The 22,557-nt window shown below is 34.5% G+C and overlaps 1 protein-coding gene across 5 annotated transcripts in view; it reads left to right on the top strand.

The window, feature by feature from the left end:
• Positions 1–22,557, top strand: part of LOC122528727 (fl(2)d-associated complex component-like) — an 89,511-nt gene that overhangs the window by 43,275 nt on the left and 23,679 nt on the right. For all 5 annotated transcript variants that reach the window (XR_006306654.1, XM_043654161.1, XM_043654151.1 and 2 more), the window contains exon 2: positions 3,951–4,197. Coding sequence is in view for 4 of the 5 variants with exons in the window: in XM_043654161.1 (XP_043510096.1) it covers positions 3,961–4,197 (237 nt within the window). In the remaining variant the exon portion in view is untranslated. The remainder of the gene's footprint in view (positions 1–3,950; positions 4,198–22,557) is intronic.

The following is a 22,557-nucleotide window of genomic DNA, read 5'->3' as shown; positions in this document are numbered from 1 at the left end:
TTTATTAAAGCTAATAATAGATTGTCTAGATAAAGTAAGAATCACAGGAATCTCAATTTACATAAATATTCGTTTAAATTTACTAATTACGTGTACTGACTTACGTTTTAAGATTTGAAAGATCCTCTCTGTAAGATCCATGTAGTAAGATCTGTAAGATCCACATATTTTCTATTGTTGAGTAACTGGAAGTAGAACAAAAGGAATTGTTGGTATTCCTTGCTCAGTCCTTGTGTGTGTCTTTGATCTACTTTCTTCATTCTTGGAATTTCTCTTTGATATCCTTGCACTATTTTTTTAATGGCTGGAATTCTTTTTCATTTCGTCCTACTCAGTTCTTTTTTATTGCTGAAATTCTTTCTTCGATGCCCTCGCACTATCTTATATATGTAAAGTTCCTTCTTCTTTTCTTATGTTCTTACACTTCAGTTTCTTTTTTATTACTGGAATTCTTGAAGAAACGTTCTTGTTTCTTTTAAAGTTTCTACGTAGTTCTCTTTTATCGCTGAAATTCTTGTTTAGCACTGTTATTTCTACGTCTAGAATTCCTTTTTCAATTCCATTTCCTTATTTATCACTGAAATCTTATTTTTCGTGTTTTTACTATTTCTTATTTATTCTTCTAATAAATTTATTTATTTAATTTTCTTTTGTTTCTTTATCAAATTTATTCTTTTAATTGATTATTTATTAATAATTTATTCTTTTTTATCGTTCTTATATTCATCGAAATTTTGTTATCCTTTTCTCTTATTCTTCGTTCTTGCATCCTTTTTATTTCTTTCTCTTTCTTCAAAGATATAAATTATAAAAATCTATAATCCATTTATGATACTTTAAGATATGTTGTTATTTGTTGCCACTCTGCATTTTGAAAAAGAGTAACGATTACGAACCTTTATTATTTGTGAAAATTTATCTTGTGATGATAAGTCCCTGAAGATAAAAACTCGTTGAGAGGTTATTTTTTAAAAATTTAATATTAATCCTCTATCTATTCTTCTATATATTTCTGCTGAAATTAAAAAATTAATAAAAAAAAAAAAAGAAATTGGAGTTGATCACTTTGATTTCCAAACCACCCTCTAATATCTTATCCTCACTTTAAGCTTCATTAAAACATAGAACTAGTCAGTGTTGTTGAATTAGTCGATATACCGTGACTCGTAATACCGTGACTCGACTTACAGTTTTGAATTTCAAGATATCACGAAGATTTCTATAATCGTGCCACCAGAGACGGAGTAACGCAGCATCTCAGGTGCAAATTACAACGAACAAGGGGTGCATGACCTAGCGACGGGTGGCGTAACAGCTCGCGTATTTCTAGAGCAGTTGGTTAAGAATAGCACGGCAAGTAGACGGCTGAATTAAATATAGCCGGTGAACGACCGGCTAGCATATTACGAAATTTCATTGAAGTCACGGAAATCCGTCGGAATATTGTCAAGTCGATAGACAGATCCTCTCGAACCGGCAAAATAATCAATACGTTGATATTAGATCGTCGTACGTGTTACAGTTTCACAAGTGTGTGAAATCAATTGAAATTTTGCGACTTTAAAAATGTTGTTAAATAATAGTTATTAGATGCAGATTATGACCAGTGTCTTGATAATTGCTTTCAGTCTGAAACGAATTATGTATTAATAGTCAACCACTTATTTCCAATATTTCAAGGGAACTGTAAACATTTAAAAATTGTAAGAATTCTTTAAATAATTTAACGTATTAAGAATATTTGTTGTTAAGAATATTATTAAAATAAATTATTAAGAATTGTGAATAAATTTTTACTAAGATAAATTAATTTCAACGAATAATACTAAATTTGCTGTTAGAAATGTTGAATATCTCGATAACAGTTAGGAGAAACATTGATACTTGTACTAAATAATTCTGACGAAAAATTTCAAATTCTTTTTCCAATAATCAAAGTGTTACAAAGGAAAAGGCTAAGTCATTGACGTATTTTTTTCTTTTTTTCTTTCTTTTTTTCCTCCCCTCATTCTGATCACCTACAGAGAGTTAGTTTCGTTGCACATGTTTCAGGAAGACATTAACAAGGATTATAAATATCGGGAAACGAGTGAAGAAATACGGATGACAAGGGACGTGGGACTGTAAAAAACGATTTGATGGAAAACCAATACCCAATAGTCATCTCCCGCTGACCTAGAACTCACCCGGTTCGCCTGCTGAACTTTTATCAGCACATTGAAATTCTTTACGAAACGTATAAAAATTCCAATCACTTATATAGAGAATCATTCCCGAGGACTGCACACGGGTATCCAGCGATTCTTCTTTTCACAGCTGGCGAACTCCGTGTGGAAATTTTCAGTGTTGGTAGGAATTCAGGTTGTCTAATTAAATGTGGAGCTGTAATGGCCAAAATGAACTGAAATATAATTGAACAATGTATACTAAAAAATGTAGGTAAATAATAATTAAATGTAATTAGAAACTGTTTAATTGTGAGATAGACAAATAATAATAATGTCTTGTTCCTCTTCATGTAGTTTTCAATTTTTTATTAAATTCCTAGCTGTTTTCTTCGTGACGTTTCGATTATCGGAGAAATTGATCAGTTTTACATTTATTGAAAATAATTCGAGAAGACTTGATATATTTCCACAATTTCAATGAAGTTTATTAATATAAGTACTAATTTACTCTGATAAATATTTCAAACTTTGAAAATTCAAGTTTCGAGATATTTTACGTCTTCTTAACTTAGAATTTTCATTCGAATTGAATCTCATTTTTTAAATTTAATACTTTCAATTTATTGTCATTTATGCCCCTTTAAATTGAACTGTCCGATTCTTCCTCAGGTTCGACGATTTATCATCTCTGTTATACACCGTTAATGTAATAAAATCTTCTTTACACAGTTCTTTCTTTGCACAGCTTTCGTCTTCTTTTCCATAAGTACGCGTCCACCTTTTGAAAAAGAGATTCAGATGTACACTTTCGCGAGTCACCGTGTCCACGGAAATTCTTGAGAAGATTGTCGAGAAAGAACAAGCATTAATTAATCGTCTTGAACAAATGATCCATTATGAGACTCGGCGTGCTGTTACACTCCTCTGTCAAGTGCATTCCGGCCAATTGAAAACGGTAGCCATGTCGTTTCAATATCCTCAATGAAGAACAATATGCCGGCAGCTGGCTATTGTTCGACACGGCAATAATCGGATGCGATGTCGTTAATTAATCAGCGCCGAAACGATTTCCCTTTGACGCGTGTTTCACAATGCAAGCGCGCGCCAGTGTCGAATTAATTAGACCAACACGAAGGAACCGGTTCTTTTTGCGTCGGCAAAGTAAAAAATTAGAACACGGCAGTACGATGTTACACGACCGTGATAATTATGATAATTAAGTTCAATCTGATATTTATTTCTGGCAATATCGAAGGTTACTAAATTATTGATGCGTTGAGAAATATGATCAACGTAGTAACACGCTCATTTATATTTTACGTCTGTTGTATTAAATATATTTACAAGAATTCTTTATACCGAAGAATGCTCATCAAAGCACTTATATTGTATATTTTATACAATTTGCTGCGAATAAATTCATTTTCTATATTCGTATAACAGATCAAATTTAAGATCGAGTTTAAATTATCTGGTAACAAAATTTGACACGAAATATCTTGGTCTTGTCAGCAGTTTTCGTTATTTGTTATATTTTAAGAATTTCTTATTTTTGGAATCTTATTGTAGAATTCAGGAACGACCGAGGAAATTTAATCAACCAATAACGAAAATGAATGAGAAAGCACAGAAGTAGAACAATTTTAAGCATCAGTTTTAATTACAATAACTTTGCATTCTGCAAGGGAAATTTGTTCTCTCCAAAATTCTAACAGCTTGATAATCGAACAATCAGATGAATTTTTCCCGAGAGTTTTATATCGATTCCCACTCCCGTTCCAGATAATTAATCATGCCGGTGGTGCCAGCTTTGGCGGATGGTGCCGGCCAACTGGAGGACCTTGACGAGCCCCCAGAGCCTCGTGTACGCGGTGGAAGCGGAAGAGCTAGCCTGATGAAGCCGTTGGTCGTTCTCGCGCTTCCTGGCATGTATCTTTTCTACAAGTACAGCCAATACAGGAGGGAACAACGCGAATTGTCTCGGAGACGTGTCACCGAGAGGGAACTTCAGCATCTTCATCACAAGATCGTGAGTAATTTCGGACTTGATCCGACTACTGATGTCTAGTGAAAAATGAATTTAATATGCTTCCTCGACGTAATCTTTGAAATAGGTTTTTTTTTTTTTAATGTTATGATTAAGAGAAGAGAAAATAGATTGTATTGATGTGGTGAGATCAAACTTTCAGAAAATGACGTTTAAATTAATATATATATATATTCGAATATTAAATTAACTCAAATGAAAGATATACTTATGAAAGAAAAATAAATATTGGATGTTTATAAAATATCATTTTGGCAGACATCAGTACTATTCATTAAATTATAATTATAATTAAATTATAATTATATCTTCAAATCGCTAAAAATACAGATTCCAGGTGTATGAATTCCTTTTTCCAAGCGACACAAGTCACAGAAATACATGTCTGTCGTGAAATATTGTATCTTACTTTTGTTACACGATCAGGAACAATAAGTATCTTCGATGAGAAGAACCGAGTAATCCAGAATTGAATTAAATCATAATCTTTTTACGTCGACTTTCTGATCCTACCTGTTGTGGCTTCTCCACGGTTCTGTCTCTCTGCATAAAGATCACATCGTTCGAAATAGCGCCAGAATGCCTCATCGGGCGGTCATTATATTTTCATGGAGTTTCGAAAACCGGAGAGAACGCTTCCCTAAATAACCGAAGAAGCTTCTCATCGATTCTCTTCTTTCAATGAACCTGTGTGCCCTCTCGCGTACAGACGTGTTGCGCCGTTGTTAAGAAGCTTTCAAGACATTCTCACTATGATTACCGGAGAGACGACAACCGAGGACCGAGGCGTATCTAAACACATGATATCCGAGAAAGTAGACTCGAAAGGACGATGTACAGGAGCTGCACTGTAGGGAAGCACGATAGAGGGAAGAAGGGTTCAATTACCCGAGGTTAACGCGATCATCGCTCACTGGAAAGCCTCTGGTAACACCTCCGAAAGGCTAAAGCCATTTATTACTGTATACTTCGAGACCGTATTGAATGTCCTGCTTTGCTGGATCTATCCTCCCGTTTTATACATCTAGACATATCTTTTTTATCGGTTCTTCCTGTGCAGTTTCCGAGATTTCTTTTCTTGGGAAATAGAGGTACAGAATTATTGGACAATTGGATCAGTTATATATATATATTTTAAATTAGATTTATAGAATTGTGGAAAATTTAGGATTTGTCAGGCTTGTGGGAAATCTCGAGGTCTTTTGTAGATTATGTGAAAGTTGGAAGCACAGTTTAGAATTTGTAAGAGATTCCGAAGCATAAGAATTGAAAAATTCATTGGATTTATGGATTTGTGGGAAATTTGGTAGTGTAGGAATTCGAAGTTTGAAAAATTTAAAATCTGTAACACTCGGTTAATCTGAACGTAACGTAACTTCTTCTCGAAATTTTTAAATCACATCAAATTTCGATACTCAAAATCCAACGAAACCGACACTCTTTCACACTCTAGATATCAAGAATCAATTCTATTCCCAAAATAACATCGTGCTTTCAAAAAATATCACATCGAAGACTTTTTACAGTCGCAGATTTCGCTGTTTTCAACGCACTTGATCACCCAGCCAAGTCTTCGATTCGTATCGTGCTACGATCGTACATCAGAGATTCAATTTCTTCTGCTCCCCTTTAAAGAACCAAGCACATATTATCTTGTCTGTTCTTGAACACGCGCCCAACGGCGCTTTATGACGGCAATTTGTCACTCTCTTAATACTCCAACCGAGTTTTCTACATCCAGAGACAATTATCGTCAGGTCACCTTGGAAAATTGCCTTCGTCGAAACCGGTGGTGGTTGAGTAGGTCAGTCGCAGATTTGGCATGGTCCGTGGAAAATGAAAATGGAAAAAGTGTCCCTGTCAGGATGGCTGCCAAGCAGCAATATTCACGGTCTGCGGATCGACTGGTCGGATAGCCTGGATATTTGGTCTGGTTAGTATGACCAACATTTCTGTCCCACCTAACTGGAATTTCTCGGATCCATTTAGCCACTGTCACAATTCTGATTTACTGCGTCTCCTCCTCTCTTTCTCTCTCTCTCTCTCTCTCTCTTTCTCTTTCTCTTTCTCTTTCTCTTTCTCTTTCTCTTTCTCTCTCGATTCCGCCGGTCCCTATCGGTGACTGGTAACAAGGAATATTTCTATCGGTACGAGTGTTCGATTCGTGCGAGTATTATTCGGACGATTTAACTGGTGGAAAAGGGGACATGGTTTTGAATTAGATTGTTTGATATTTTAAAATTCGATCATGAATTTTTCATGGAATATGGAAACTTGGGTAGGTTTTTTATGTATTTGTAGGGAATTACGAATGTAATATCTTTCCATTATTTACGAAATTATAAATTTTTTAATAGTGCTATTGATATTAGAATCTATATAAAATAAAGCAATTCAGCTTTCTAAAATTATGTTTCTCTTGCAATTTTTATATCATTTTTTTTTAAATGAATGAAAAACGTGAATGCAATGTCACGTTGAATCTATTATAAAGTTAAAGGAATGCTCGGTTTTCCACAATTGTCACACTCGTGTTACATACGTTATTATATCGACGTGGTGAATGTTTGACATTTTACGTATCGGCTGCAGCAATGCGAAAGGGCAAGAAAAAAGAAATACAGTTAGAAAAAATAATATCGGAAATTGACAAACTAAAATATTCTACGACAACAGTATTTAATTTTATTACATCTTTGCTATCTTTCAAGCTGTACTAATTATCTGTCAGACATCATTGTGAAGCACCAAATATCATATTTGTAATTTTACAAATTTATAAATATACCATTTATTGTGGTCATAATATTAAAATAGTATAATAAATATTAATATCGTATTTGCATTAATATCATAATATGATATTGATCACGCTACTAATACTGTTAATGTTAATATTGATATTTGTTATACTTAATTAATATTAATAGTATATTAACACTCTATATTAATACTTTCCAAGTTTCACTGATGTAACCTACGTTAGCCGTACCCCGTTATAGTTTCAACGAAATTTGAGGCCGTTTCATGTAACTCGCATATACATATATTCATAAAAGTTCTCCACGGGTCTTATAGTCTTTGACACTTGTAAGAGGACCAATTTATGAAAAAAAAAAAAAAATGAAGAGTTAATTAAGCTCCTTCAGTCACGAAACTTGGAAAGGGAAATCGAATTGCCTGTGGACCGGTTGCTGGAACTCGCGTGTCGGTAAACGACAACCGGAGAGCCTTGGAATTTTTCCGAGCTTATCGCAATATCCAGCGAACCGCGACCTTAATAACAAGCCTGATGATCATTAATGACTGTAACGGATTAGCAGATTCTCGGCAATATTGTTGCCGCGGGCCTTGCCTTTTATGCTTTTTAAAATATTCTAAACGTGGTCGCGTGCGACCAAACGCTCGAAAGCGAAGTTGGAGTATTGGTCGAGGAATGGGTCTTGACCTTGCATGTGTAGACGCCCTGGCATTGATCATTTCGCCACGTGAATTGACCAATCGTCGAACAGAGCCACAGAGTCATAGCCACGATCATAGCAGTCGTAGTCATAGACATTCGTACAAGCGTCAAGTTGATATTTATGTTTCCTCGAAGTTGTCAAACAGAGATACCGAGAATTTTTAGTATCAGTAGTTTTTATATATCAGTTTGATCATCGTTTCAAGATTATCGGCAAATACTCCAAATTTCAATACGTATCTATTGATATTTTTGATTGAGTACTTCGAATGTGATGAATTGCTTTAAAGAATTGTGTGTGGTTCAGTTGTATTGAAAAATACCTATATCATTATATTAGGGAAAAATTAAATGATTTTAAGGAGGGTGAAATTAATTTTTTCATAGATGAGTCTATAGAAATCGTATGAATGACTAATTTGAATAATCTTAAGCAAAATTAATTTCTTTCCAAATATAATAGATTAACATATAAGAATTGAACGTGTTTCTTAAAGTCGAGATATTAAAGTTTACTGTATTTTACGAAAGTAACTCTAATCATTCAATGTTTACGCCCGTGTATACGAGTGACTAAGTACATAGAAACGTCCAGTCTGTGTAAGATACCACGATAGTGATAGGGTATAGAGCCAACACATTCACCGTTTGGTGGTTTGATTTGGTTACTGATATTATCCAGTCGAGAGGCTATAATATACTTTGTTAACATCAATTCCAGTATGTACATTATTTACTTCAGTCAAAAAGAAATCTGAGCATTAGATAATTAATACTGACTGGTTGCGAGACTGTTAGTCGTTTTACTCTGTTTTTTTTTCATTATATTAAATTTTATTTTGTTCTGTCCTCTTTATCTATTTACACACATTTTTATTTATATATTTATAATCATTTCACTCTGCACATATTTCTTGAAATTCCTTGATTTCAGTTTAGCACATGTTATTCCATCTCTATTTATATATTATATGTTAATGGGATAATGATCAATATGAATCCAAGTTTCATGAATTGCTTTCCAATCGTGCAACGATTAAACCAACTTTTAAGAATCATTTACGTACACATATGTATGCCGGCATCGCTTTTGGATCTTGAACAAACCACGAGGCTTGATCCTGAAACTTCAACCTTGGCAGTAACACGTGCAACTGGCCAAGTAAAAGTTGCTGGAAAGTCAAGTCCTTCCTTCTTGCCGGTTCGAAGGACTTCGTAACTTAACCGGTAGCTAGACGTCGTGCCAGATAAGGTGCACGCCAACTCCGCGTTAAGATCGCCATCACCTGGTGTACGTGAACCTTAACGTCGTTCATCTAACTTGCCTGAATATCATCGTTACGCGAAGAAGCAAACTCGTTTTTCTTCCCATTAACGGTCAATTAATTATGGTAGAGTTCCCCGTATCTTTTAACTCCCTGTTATCTCAGATATGGAAGGCTTTAGGTTAGTTGTTGAAGAGAAGAAAAGTGTGTTTTCTCCTTTTTCTCTGTATAGTAGAGGTGCTTCTTTGCCATTCTTTCGTCTTTCTATATTTCTATGTTCTCTCCTCTCTCTTTCTCTCTTTTTATCTTTTGTACATGAACAGTTTTACTGTAGTTCATCAACTTAATGTTAAGGCCAAACGAACAACTTTAGTCTTTGGGTATTCGTGAATTCTGTTTACTTTTGCTTTCCATTTTAGCAGAATATAATCGAACACTTCTATCGTGATAACAGCAAATATTTATACTTGAAAGATTTAATCACCTATTAAGAAGTAAACCTGCGATAAGAACATTACGTACACATAACTCACTATTTACATAATTTTTCATTTAATCGGCTTCTGAATATTTAAAAAAAACACTTTCGATGAAAGTACTACACTGATGTAGTTCAAAAGCTTAAGATAAGTTATAACATTCAATTAATTGCCTAAAAAAAAAAAAAAAATCTACACTTCCCACGCGTCTCGTTTGCGTGACCGTATTCTACATTTAATTTATGCTCATCACATCTATGTAATTTGGCAAATTATTGTTGAGAAATTTCTTCAGTCTCAACCCTCCTCGATTTTATCTAAATTAAACTTCGCGAAAATCACTAGCCTATAATAATATTTCCAGCGTTAAAATTGCAATGTAGTTGAAAGTGACGATTGAGGAGGAACGTTTTCCTAAGGGTTGTAACCTTATCCGAAGGTGGCTACGTAACGCATGGTTGGCGCCAATGAACTTTCCCTTTGTGACAATGAACCAGCCAGTGGTATCCTACACGTGTGGGTCGTGCCATTTTTAGAGCACTTTCGTGTTAATTTCCTCGAATGAAACCAAGTTAATTAAGAAGAGTGAAGCGGACGTGGAACAAGAAGAGAGAGAAAAAAATGGAAGGTTGAGTAGAGAAAGAAAGAGAGAGAGAGAGAGAGAGGGAGGGAGGGAAAAGAGAAGAGAATAGAATAGACTGGCCAATGACCTGAAAGCAGTCCAGCTTTAAGGGTTGATAATACCATTAGACCGACCGCATGAACCCCCATAATGCGCAGACCTTAGAAATGCCGATCGATGCAGCTTTCTGCCTCTGTTAAATTACACGAGGCTTGTTCACTTTCCAGAACACAGGTTTCGAGGATTATCTCTATAATCGATTGACATTAGCGTCTTTCAGTTTTTTCAGTTGCGTTTCACAGATGCCTTGATTTGGCTGAAGTTTCGAAAATACTAGTAGGTACTCGATTTTGAATGAAATGGATCGCGTCAGTACGATAAATATATAAGACTATATAGTGAAATTAAAAATGGATAATAGATAATGATGAATTACTGTTAATAAATTAAATAATAATACTGATGCAATTAAGAACTGGCATAGGAATTGAATGGTGAAACTATATCAAATTTCAATAAGTCGAATTTTTGCATCGTGGTCTCCAATTAAATAAGAAAAAATAAGCTGAGTAACTTTGTCGTGAAACATGGAAGAGAGGATAGAGGAAGTATCGATCGTGAATATTCTCTACCTTGGAGAGTATCTTGAAAGCTCTCCCTTGCATTTTCTCCGCCCCATGCGTTGTCTGGTGCTATTGTTTTAAAGCGATGACCGGCGAAGATCGGTACGCTTCTTTTATTGGGTTTCAAGCGGACTGGAATACGCTCGGGGTTGCTCGGTAGAAAAACTGTTGCACGAACGTCCAAAGATGAATATCCCTAGCTGCATTTTCTCGATACTCGTTGAATATCGCATGTATTCACGCTCGTTTCAACCCGGATCTCGAATACGAAACGCATTTTAGCCGATCAATTTTTTCCTTCCTTCTTTCATGTTACATGTATAGGTAAAACAGATGGGTCTCTTCATCTTGTATGGAAACGTTCTTGCGTAAAAACGTAGTTTTCAGTTTAGTTTATGATCAATAGATTGTCAATGTGTTGGTGAAAATTTGTATTGGTAAAAATTTTAAGTAATTAATAAAATTTATTAGAAAATATAATTAATTTTAGGAAACTAATAAAAATTGATAAGAAATGGCTAGGTTCTTGAAAGTTTCAAAATTTATTTGGTGTATTGAATACGTACATACATATTGAATGTTTCCCATTGCTTTTATCTTCGAATAATCTCGTTAGAAATCTATTATCTCTTCCATATCGTACTCGCCTTCTAACGTAAAATATTAAAAAAAAAAATATTAACTCTACTTGAATATTAAATAAAATATTCAAATTTAATTGTATAAATAACATACTTAAATTTAAATGTATCGTAATGTTCATGCCCGCAATTAAATCCAACGATTGCTAGAAATGATAAAATACGAATGATAAATGTAGCAAAACGGAAGAAAATGATAGAGCAGAGCGTAGCTTCCACCGTAACAGGGTGGTTCGGTTGTTGAATATTTTACAGGCCTAATTACTGCCGGACCTAGCCCTTCTAGCTTCAGCAAGAGCCTCTCGACCGTACACTTGGACGTTGAAGTAATCTTAAAAATTAACGACGTTGTTGTAAAGGATGTTCGCCATTTATCTCCGTGTCCCGTTCCCCGTGGCTAGAACGATAAGGGTAGTTCAGCCGTAGCGATGATAACTCGTAATGATCATCAAAATGTCATTATCCACGTGCATACACGTACTTACCCTTCTTTATGCCCCATAAAAGCAACCCTCGCGTCGCGTAGAATTTTCGCACCTGCAGCGAATCTTGAATAATTTATTTAATCTTGGTGTACTTTGTCAGATTTTTAAAGATCGTCGTCCTAACGCTTGGGCGTGTAAGTAGAAAAGTCCAATCTGTGTAAGACCGCGACATTATGCGGGTGGAGTCTATATACTGTGCTGATATCATCGGATTGAAACTGCGGTGTTTGAATATGTAGTCATGCATTTGTCAAATATTTCAAATATTTATAAGGGAGAGATATTTGTAATATTTAAGATAGAAAACGAAGTGTTTTAGGTATTCTATGAGTCTTAATTTGTTGTATCAAATTGGATTATTTCTAAAGTGTTAATGTTAAGGAATTAGGAATGTGGGATTAGATTGCGAATTTTTATGCAAAATTTGAAGGCACAAAATATACGTAATACAGAATATACGTAATAAACAAAAATATGTCGATAATTTCAAATATAGTACTCATTATGATATTTAGTAAGTAAAGTAACTGTCTCTTTGGATTCCATTTTTTAAATTATATTTTGTCATCATAAAATCGAATAGAATTTACACACAGAATTTCATTTGAACAATTTCATAAAAATTGTAGATAAGTAAAATATAATCTCACATACTTTGGAGCATTTATTAATTATTAGGTCAATCGTAGGAATTATTAGAAAAATGTTAAAACTTTTAAAAACTATTATCTGATTTTATATACGTAAAAATGGATAAAATTTATAGAATCTTCAATGTCGAATTAAAAATTTTCATCATGTCAATTCTGGTACTATGAATTTTTCATTCGATCAAATTTTAATCAAACTTTTCTGGATTTTGCATCAAAATTACTTGCATGAAGTTTAAATTAGAAGAAATCGATATGTATAATTCTTAATTTATCTCCCCTTTCTATCGTATCTCTTATAAAAAGCATCTATCAATTCTTTCAACTCTTCGTTGAAATGTTCAATAGCAAAAGTGAAATATTAAAGCAGTAATATTAATAAATATTAAAATCGATAATACACAACATAGTTAATTAATAAAAGTTTTTGTAGAAAAGAATAATTAATTTAAAACTGACAAGAATAAGAAATTCGACGAAGTAAACAGAGAATCCAAAATGAATTTCATAAGTATTTCAGCAGGAAAGAAAAATTAATTTAAAATAAGGAAATTTAACGAGTAAATTGGGAACAAATAAACGAATTGTCAGATAATTAAGAAAACGATCACAAATAGCGATCCAAAAATAATTAACTAATAGAAAAATGATTCAATTAAAAGAAATGGTTATATTTCTGTTTAGCATACAAAAGGCTTGGTAACTGTCCGTTCGTTCTGATATTATTTTTCTTGGATATATGTACGTGTTGCGAGTATTTCCAGACGAGAAATTTCGCCCTCGGGAAGAAGAGGAAAGTTTGTTAGCTTTTACGCGGATGAAGGGTAATCATGGGACGTTTAAAACGCCCACGAAATCGGATTACGAGTTGCAAAGCGTTCTTCGTTTCGGTTCTCGCAACAAATAGTCCCACGCTACTTGCGCAACCGAGCATTTCGTTTCCAAGTTTTTGTTATCTAACTCCGGGCGATTTACCAGCTTCTCAATTCAACAGAGTCCAGAACATTAGGCGAAATAGAAACGAGTGCATCGAACGAACGGGCAAAGATAGTTTCGTAGAGATTTTCGTTAAAACCTTTGATAAAATAGATAACATTTGGGATTGATCGAATTGGATTTATTATTACTACACTTTGTTTCATTTTAATAGGGAATATAACACACGAATTTCGGTGTTCAGCTAATCATTTCAATCCAATTTCGTGATTTTAGTACCTTTTTAATATATCGTTCGATTTTTGGGCTAGATGATCTTACACGTATTTCTTTTCTTCAGAACAGAAAGAGAAGAATTTTGAAAATTTCAAGATTTTAGTATCCGATTTAATGTACTGGTTTTATTTCACTTTTCTCTTCTTTTTTTTAAGATAAAGAGAAGAGAATCTTCGACGTTTAAAGTACGCTGAGAGTTTCGAAGTGAATTTTCCAATCCTTGAAACTAAGAAACTTTTAACTTTTTAACACACAGTCTAATTTCATTTTGTGCAGGTTTTTAAGATATTTCGCTTTATAAAATTTTTAGGTTAAAATAGGAGGAGAATTTTATGGCACGTTAAAAGTTTTAAATTATATTTTGTAGTCCTTGAATATTAGCACTCTTCAACATATAGTTTGACTTTATTCTGCTTCATTTTTGACGCGGCTTGCATCGCGAAATTTCTAAAGTTAGAAGCGGAGAAACTTTAAATTAAACTCTGCGACCTGTGATTCCTATTATTTAACGTGTAGTTCAATTCTTCTCTGCGGCGCATTCGAAATAAAATTTTCCAAATGAGAAGGATAGATATTCAAAATGGAAATTTTTAATTAAATTCCGCGACTTGATCCTCTCGTGTCGTAAATAATATTTTCCAGTAGATCATTACGCGAGAATGAGCTAGAAATCATCCCGAGCTAAAAACAAAGGAAGGAGGAAAGAACGTTGAACGTCTTTCAGTATTTTCGAACTCTCTCGCAGCTGGCAGAGCTTTTTTTCGAATAAAGAACGCGGGAATCGATTCCATGAAACGTGGCGCATTGTCTAAATGGAGATTCTCGTTGAAGTTGCAAGGCATAATTTGGTGCTTCCGTGACGATGCACCTATCCCCCGTTACCATTAATGGCCGCCGAGCAACTTCCTGCGGGGTTTCAACGCGTGAGTGGATCCCGTCGCTATTGTCCGCTCGCATCTCCAAGGATGAATGAAACTGTATCGTGCATAATTCAGCGTAATGGAAGGAGAGCGGGACGGTAGAATGGGAACTGCGAGAATGAGTGCTTGGAATGAGTGAAAGGACGGGGAAAAAAAAATCACGATTATTCCGCGCACTGCGATTCTCTCAAGCTCACGGTGAAACTAACGCATTGGAAACCAATTTGAATTAACCGCCTCATTAATCTTTTCTTGGAGAATAGTTACGAAAAAATATTGAGTTTTTTAATTGCTATTTCCAGAGATACATATCTCGAGTCTACGTTGGCCGAAAAAAATATTAATTTTATTCTGATACTTATTATATATGTAATTCTATATTGTTCTATGCATATATACGATAGATGCGAAAGGGAGGTTTTGAAATTTTTCACTTTTCAATTGAAAGATTAAAATTACCAGAATGTTTCTTTTATCATACGATACGATAGTTTATATTATGTATCTTAATTCTGAAAATTTAGAGAATTTATGAAATTTAAAATTTCTAAAATCTATAAAATGCATATATTGTACAAAAATACCCATAATAGTGGTCAGTGTGAATTTATATGGAAGAAATAATTAGAACTTTATACATTTTTGTTAGAATTCCGAACAAAATATTTGGATATTCTATTTAGAATATTAATAGATTTCCATTTAGAATCGACTTCTTTGGTCATGTTCATAAATCTCATCTCGTTTGAAGGGAACTTTGGGCTTTAGAAACTGACGTTCTATTGAGAAAAAGTCTTTCAAATCGGCGATTCATCTCGATTTTATAAGTTTGACACCTCTTGGAGAGCCAGAAAGGAGACAAAAGTAGAGAGTGGAAAAGATTGAAGGTGTGGATACAATTGAAACGAAGAGCTTAATTACCCCGAGGCAAGAGTCTAGATGAACTACAGCACACAGTAGAAATAGAATAACCATGATACTTCAGGCTTAATGAGGTTTCGTATATAGGTGAACTGTAGTATAATTTTACTTTGCGGTGGAAACACCATAATCGCTGCATGTGCTTATTGTTACAATTATGATAAGGAGGATTACGTGAGTCATTTCAAAATTCAATTTCACATTGGATATGATAATCAAACGGTTTAATGTAATAACTATACTGTGGACGACTTTTGCGAACGTAACTGAAGATATTGACATTAAATAGAAATTTATTTCAAATATAATTCTAAATATAAAGTGAAATAATTATTAGAATAAACAATGTAAAATTTCATGACAAAAGAAATTTTAAATTCTTAAAATTATTTAGAAATTAATTTCTAAGTAGTTTTTAATTTCGCAATAATTCCCATGGTAAAAGAAAGATGAGAAAGACTGGTAGCGAGAAATTGTTGCAATCAGTCTCATAATTTAGAAATAAATGAGAAGTCTAAACTTGTTGAAAAGACCTCAAAGTGAAAAATTCAGAAAGAACGAAGACAAATAATTATTTAAAGAAAAAGATTTAGTAAATAAAAATAATTGAAAATTATTTTAAGAGTTGTTATCGTCATTCTTTTACTTTTATGCAGTTACTTTACTTTATATTGGATAAGTGTGAAGGTCTGTTTGCAACTCGACGTTCTATTTATACAACGCAACAAAGTGTCTGTTCGCGTACAGGTGCAGCGGAACTGTTTACGGTTACAAGCATCTTTACGCTGATAGCAAAGCATGGCAACGTGTTCTCGCGAGGATGAACGTTTATAGACCAGTCTGGAAATGCCAGCAACCCCTGGGAGACTTGTTAGACTTTCTAGACGTTAGGCCGCCGTTCCGTTTCAGAAACTGCGCTAAATGGACCTTAGGGGAACACACGAGGCAATAAGATTTCCTGGTGTTTCCTTTTCGATCGGAGAATCTTTCTTCTAAATTTCCTGGAAAAGAATCTCCACTCCAAGAATAAAGTATAAATAAATAAGTGTTAAAGTTTACTTACTTAAACGTTTATTCGACCATTTAAAGGGAGATTATAAAGATCTTGAAGTAAGTGTGCAATATTAGAATAAAAATTTCATTTAATACTCATTTAAAATGTTCATTTACAAATTCACTTAATTTCACATGATAATATTCAGTTCTTTACCACTTTTGTTCAACTCGCTGACGTTCATATTTTTCAATTAATACTTTTCTATTCTACTTAGATTATACATGCATATTTAATTCCACATTTTTATTCAAATTTTAAACAATCTTCTCCGAGTTTTACGTACAATACCTAATTCATAAAAGGGCATTTACAAGAGAAATTATTAATTAGTTGGCTAATTAATCAATTAATCGATGATGTAGGTTCATCATTCAGTTCGTACGAGTATCTTCTTCGTCTATTTTATTCCTACGTCATGATTTTCGTGTCTTGCTTGTAGGAAGGTTCATATATATTTAATTGTATACGTACAATACTTTTCTCATACGAGCACGACAGACGAGAAAATGAATTAGCATCGCTCGGTTCGCATGAATATCTTCTTGCATTTTGCTCGCGCGTCGTGACAACCGCTTTATGAACGACTTGGAGTTAAATAAACCGAGAAGAAAATGATATATGAATAACAGTGGTTGAATTTCACAGTGTTGGACAATGTCGAGTATATTCTCGTGACGTCACGTAATTATTTCCGCGAAGGAAAAGCTTACGCAGCCGGCAGTGACGCTCGAGGCAGTAACGCCTCATTAACGCTTTCCATAAATGACGCGATCCTTCGTCACGTGCCATCACTCGTTTCCACATCCCCTGTTTCATTCGTTTCATCTTCCTTTCTTTTTGTTCTTGTTGCCATCCGGTCGCTCTCATGATTTTGTACGCCGTTCTGACTGACTCCACCCTGCCCATTCACATATCAGCAGCCCCATATCAGTGTAAAATGAACATTCGTTTTATCAAACTGCCATTTATTATAAAAAAAATACAAAGCACAAAACATTTTCTACATATACAATTTTGTAGTTCTATTTTGTGTGGAATTTATTAAATTTTCATGTGCCTCTTAAACTTTTTTCATGGAAGTTCTGTCCTCTTGCAATGAATAATTTTACAAGTCAAGCAATACCAACATTATGCGTAGTCTCTATATTTCTTTACATCATCTTCATATTGAATACTTTAGAGCGGTAAATGAGTACTATATCAGCACATGTTCGTTTTACTCTGATATAGCACTGCGCATATCTATCGTAGAGACTAGATCTCTTTTTTTTTTTTTTTTTTATTAAATTTTATAATTTAATTAAATTTAATTAAATTCCTTTTGATTTTCAATGAAAAGATTTGCATGACAGTAATTTAGATGTATCTTGACGTAAAAAGAAATTTGAAAATTGAAAACAATCATTGAATGAAAACTCAAGAAGAACACGGAATGATTCCAAGGGAAAAACCGATAAATAAATGATAAATTTATCCAGGCAAAAGGAGGCAGCGAGTTCGTTTCCACGCTCATATACGTATCTCACACGCGCGTATTTCCATACGTGAAGTATGAAAGTAAAATTCTTACCTATGAAGGTATATAACCTGCCCGTCCGAGAATCATGATTCACCAGCAGTCCTGTTAAAAAATTAGATTTCACGTGGCGTGCAACACGCCAGGGGAAGCTCGCGATCGGTAAAGAGTGGGCGTACGAAAGGGTAGACAACCCCTTCTTGGACGTGGTGGCGAGCTCTGGTTCTAGGAACACAGCCGCGTCACAGACGGAAAGCAATGCGCCAACGGGTGGAACAACGCATCGACTGGTATCGTTCTGACGTGTTCATAATCTGAGCTGGCCAAGAACAAAGGGACAAAGGTGGGAATCGATACGAGGAGGGGGAGGGGGCTAGTTGAGAGAGATAGCTACCGGTGCTTTTGCTCTTTAGAGAGAAGACCCCGAGACATTTCGTGTTTCGTTTTCCATTTCCGCGGGGGACAATGCACCTTCATCGATGGCTGGATCGAAGCCCCGATACGACCGGGGCGCTGCCGATTTGAATGCAGCCCGAGACTGCGCCAACTAGACTTTATTCCGTTCCATCGATCTCCACCGTTGTCACTGACAGCGATAGCAGAACCCAATATCGTTATAATGTCTCATTGGAGTCAATTTGCTGGGAAATTTTCGAATACCCTTCTGATCCGCGCGTCCAATCGTTATTTGTTATCGCGTTACCGTTACATATCATTGTTGTTAAATTGCAGACGTTTAGTGGGTCTTTATCAGAAATCAAAGTGCTGGATGTAGAAGAACGGTTTCAAAGATGATTGGATGGATTAGGTGTTGTTGTTACACAGGGTTAGATTTTTCTACACATGATTTTTTACACTCTCTGAACTTCATTTTTGTTGGCCAACTTGAACGTTGCATGATATAAAGTGTTCGAATGCTTTTTTTTTTAATCGTGAAAAATTGGAATAACTTGGAAAAATTGATTAGCGATATAAATGGATCTTCATAGAAAATATTAAATTTCTGTATTTTCAATTTACACAGATAAATAATAAGAATCTTGGATCTATAATTTAAACTCATTTTATTCATTAATGTATTACAGAAAATTGTAAAAATATTAAATTTTTTTTAACGTTACAAACAATCTTGTAGCAACTTTGCACATTTAAATGTTTGGAGATGTGTTTCTCGTCACTGAAACGCTTTTTGAATCCAACAGTACAATTTAAAAATTGCTCGTGATATAAAGGATGAATCAAATCTCTATTTATGTTCCATTTCTTTAGCTAAAAGTATGAACTTAATTATGAAATGAATATGTGTAATACACGTTTAAAAGAGTGTTAAAAAATGAGGAAAAGTACTTCGAACGAACGAATCGAAGTATATTATTCGTATACTTTTCGAATGTCAACGAAAGCACGATTCGTTATGTAAGAGTCACTTAACATTTAGCAAAATTAGTTTCACCCTAAATCGATCTCCGATAAGATCAGAATGAATTTCAACGTAAAATATATTCACGAACGGTATTTCAGGCCTCGTGTAAAATTAGAAATAAATTTCAAATTACTCGGTCGGGAGGCTAAGCATAGATTTAACGTGTACAACATTAAATTCTCTGGGGGATATTCGATGGGGCAAGTGGAACGTGTCGCAAAACCACAGAGGATTTCTCCCCGGCTTGTAGATATTCTCCTGGCATTTCACTTATCGAGTTGTCTCGTAAATAACCTGTGCTTTTCGCGCTTCTGTAAATCTGCTTCAGGAAATTGAATTTCAACCTTAAAATCGGCGTCGATTTTTTTCGCTCGGATATCTCCGCTTCCATTCACAAGTATTTTTCTATATAGAATTTGAAAATTAACTCTCGGTTTAGGTTAGCTACACTTTTTTAGGAATTTACCGCTTGGAAATTTTTCTTCGATTTTTCTTCCATTGAATATTTTAATTTTCTGAATTGTCCTAGGTTTCTAAATGATCATCATACATAATTCCAATAATAGTCATAATCAAATTTGGATTCTTACGCACTTGTGCAAAATGTGGAGAAAATAATGTTCTTAATACAGTCCTCGTTATGACATTTCGTTACAATTATATTTACATCGTGTACTATGTTAAAAATATAAATTTCCACAAATCTCTGAAGTCTAATGACGACGATCAAGTTAACTGAAGCCTTCAACTTAACTTCCAACACTTTTAGACGAAAATTCTTTTTATAATTAAACCCCGGAAAGGAATTTTAACTTTTCTTAATTGGAACGCCAGCGAGAGAACGGGACGAAAGCTGGTAGTAAAAAATAGAGGCTTTCTTCTGGCAATCTGAACCATCTTCGACCAAGACCTTTGAATGATCGCCGTCGACGAAAGTTTAATTAAAAATCCATTAGCGTCCACGACAACAGTGGTAATTGGTTTCTTTCTCGCGCGAAACTTCGCTCTTTCGACGCGAGTTTTTTTTCTTTTTTTTTTTTTTAAGGAGCCCGACGAGGACGCGGCTGGTCACGACACTCGTCGTGGGATTTCCACGACAGCTGAGAGAAAATGTAGTCAAACGTGGACGAAGGCACGCTCCAGGCTCGGTCTTTATAGCTGGTGGTAGTCTTTCAAGACTAGGGTCATCTATAACCCTGGCCATAGGTCGTCGATCGTTATCGACCTGTCAGTAGTGAATTTTTTAACGCACGGTGTCGGGTTGACTGACCGACTGTACAGATTGCGAGATTTCGCGTGCAGCTACACTCAACGGCTCATAAATATCCGTACATTTTGATCGATTCGTCGTGCATTTTCGCCAAGTGTAAAACCTGGTGGCGAATTAATGAATTGGAGTAGGGAAAGTTGAATAATTGTCGGCTGATGGGGCTTGCAATTCATGTACTGCGATTAACCTTGATATTGACGATTTTCCTCTAGTTCATATAAAACTGAAGCGAATATTATTTAATATTCGGTAAGATACTATTAAAGTATCCTTTGGTAATTTTTGAATATTTTATTTTTAGTATTCAGTTTTCCAAAACATATGTTTGAAAAAAGAAATTGCTCGGTGAGAAATTGCTTTACGTTCTAAATGTAGTTGTGGTGAACACTGTATTTTTTTAATTATTTTATATAGTCTTGCATTCTACTTGATTTTGCGCATTAAAAACAACAAATGCAAGGAATTGGAAAAATTTACAATAAGAAACACAAACTTTTATTTAAATACCTATCATTGAAATCTTTAAAAATTCGTCGTTATAAGTGTTTAAAATTTACGTAATTGGTCATTTTGACCATTGTGGTCACCAATTCTATTATTAATTATACGTGTATCATTGTACCTTCTATAGTAATTTTATCATTCTATCTTGTAGTGGTTCTGTCATTAATTTCATGTTCGAAATCATGGATCTCTACTATACGTTCATCTTCGAGTTAGGAAAGTCGATCCTTCCACATCCACTCGGAAAGGATAACAATACCGTTCCACTTTGCTCGAAAAAGTGTCATTCACTTTATCGAAGTTCAACAGCTAGCGAAACCTGCTAGCTGAGTTAGTGTCCGTGGAAAGGAGAGTTGTACAAACAGTTCACCACTTTACATAAATCATTTCATCGATTCCACGAAATTGCATTCTATTGTGCGCCACGTTTACGATTCTTACAATAAGTGCAGCCACTCGACTGGTCTCCTCGAGAGAGAGAGAGAGACCTTGCTCCTTAAGATTGCTTGGATTCTTTTCAATTTCGTCTCCACTTTGCTCTATCTTGCTATTCGTTGTTTAATGAAATTCGCCAACAAATTTCCACACGTATTTCGATAATCGTTTTAGTTACGTAACCACCTTACGAAAGTCTCGGGGCTATCGTGCTTCTATCGACTTCTCGAGTGCACTTCGAAACCACTCGAACTCGCGATTCGTTCGAAAATACCAAATACCAGCTGACTCGATGCACTCGGCTCCGGTAAACATTTGGATTTTAGAGTGTGCCAGCTTTTTGAAAAGTTTCCCCTCTGTTTTCACTGTTCTCGCGGGATATCGGAAATTTTCGTGGGCAAAGTTTGATCGTCCTCGAAACAAAGGAGAGTTTGGAATATTTATTAAACTCTTTTCCTCGTAACATCGAGATATGATCGTTCGGTTTTTATTAGAAACAAATTGTATCACAATCATTTACAAAAACTAAAATTGATCGGACCAGGATCAATTTACCTTTGTTACGTTGTTTTAATTTTATAATTGTATTCTATATTTTTAACTCTGTAATTCTATGCAATGATTATATTTATATGGATATATAATTATTTAATTAATAATATTATATAATATTATATAATTAATATTTTATATTCTATGTTCCATATGATAATTTTTTTTACGAATATAAACTATATTCACTATATATTCATATCAATATATATACCATTTACATTTTTAATTCTTTAGAAATTCTTCTCAAGAAATTTGACGTTGTAGAAAATTTATTTTTAGTTTTCAATTCAACACAGGAGTA

The sequence above is a fragment of the Frieseomelitta varia genome, unplaced genomic scaffold (genome assembly GCF_011392965.1).
Source record: "Frieseomelitta varia isolate USP_RPSP 00005682 unplaced genomic scaffold, Fvar_1.2 scaffold_13, whole genome shotgun sequence".
Taxonomy (NCBI): domain Eukaryota; kingdom Metazoa; phylum Arthropoda; class Insecta; order Hymenoptera; family Apidae; genus Frieseomelitta; species Frieseomelitta varia.
This window is presented reverse-complemented; position numbering and strand designations above follow the sequence as displayed.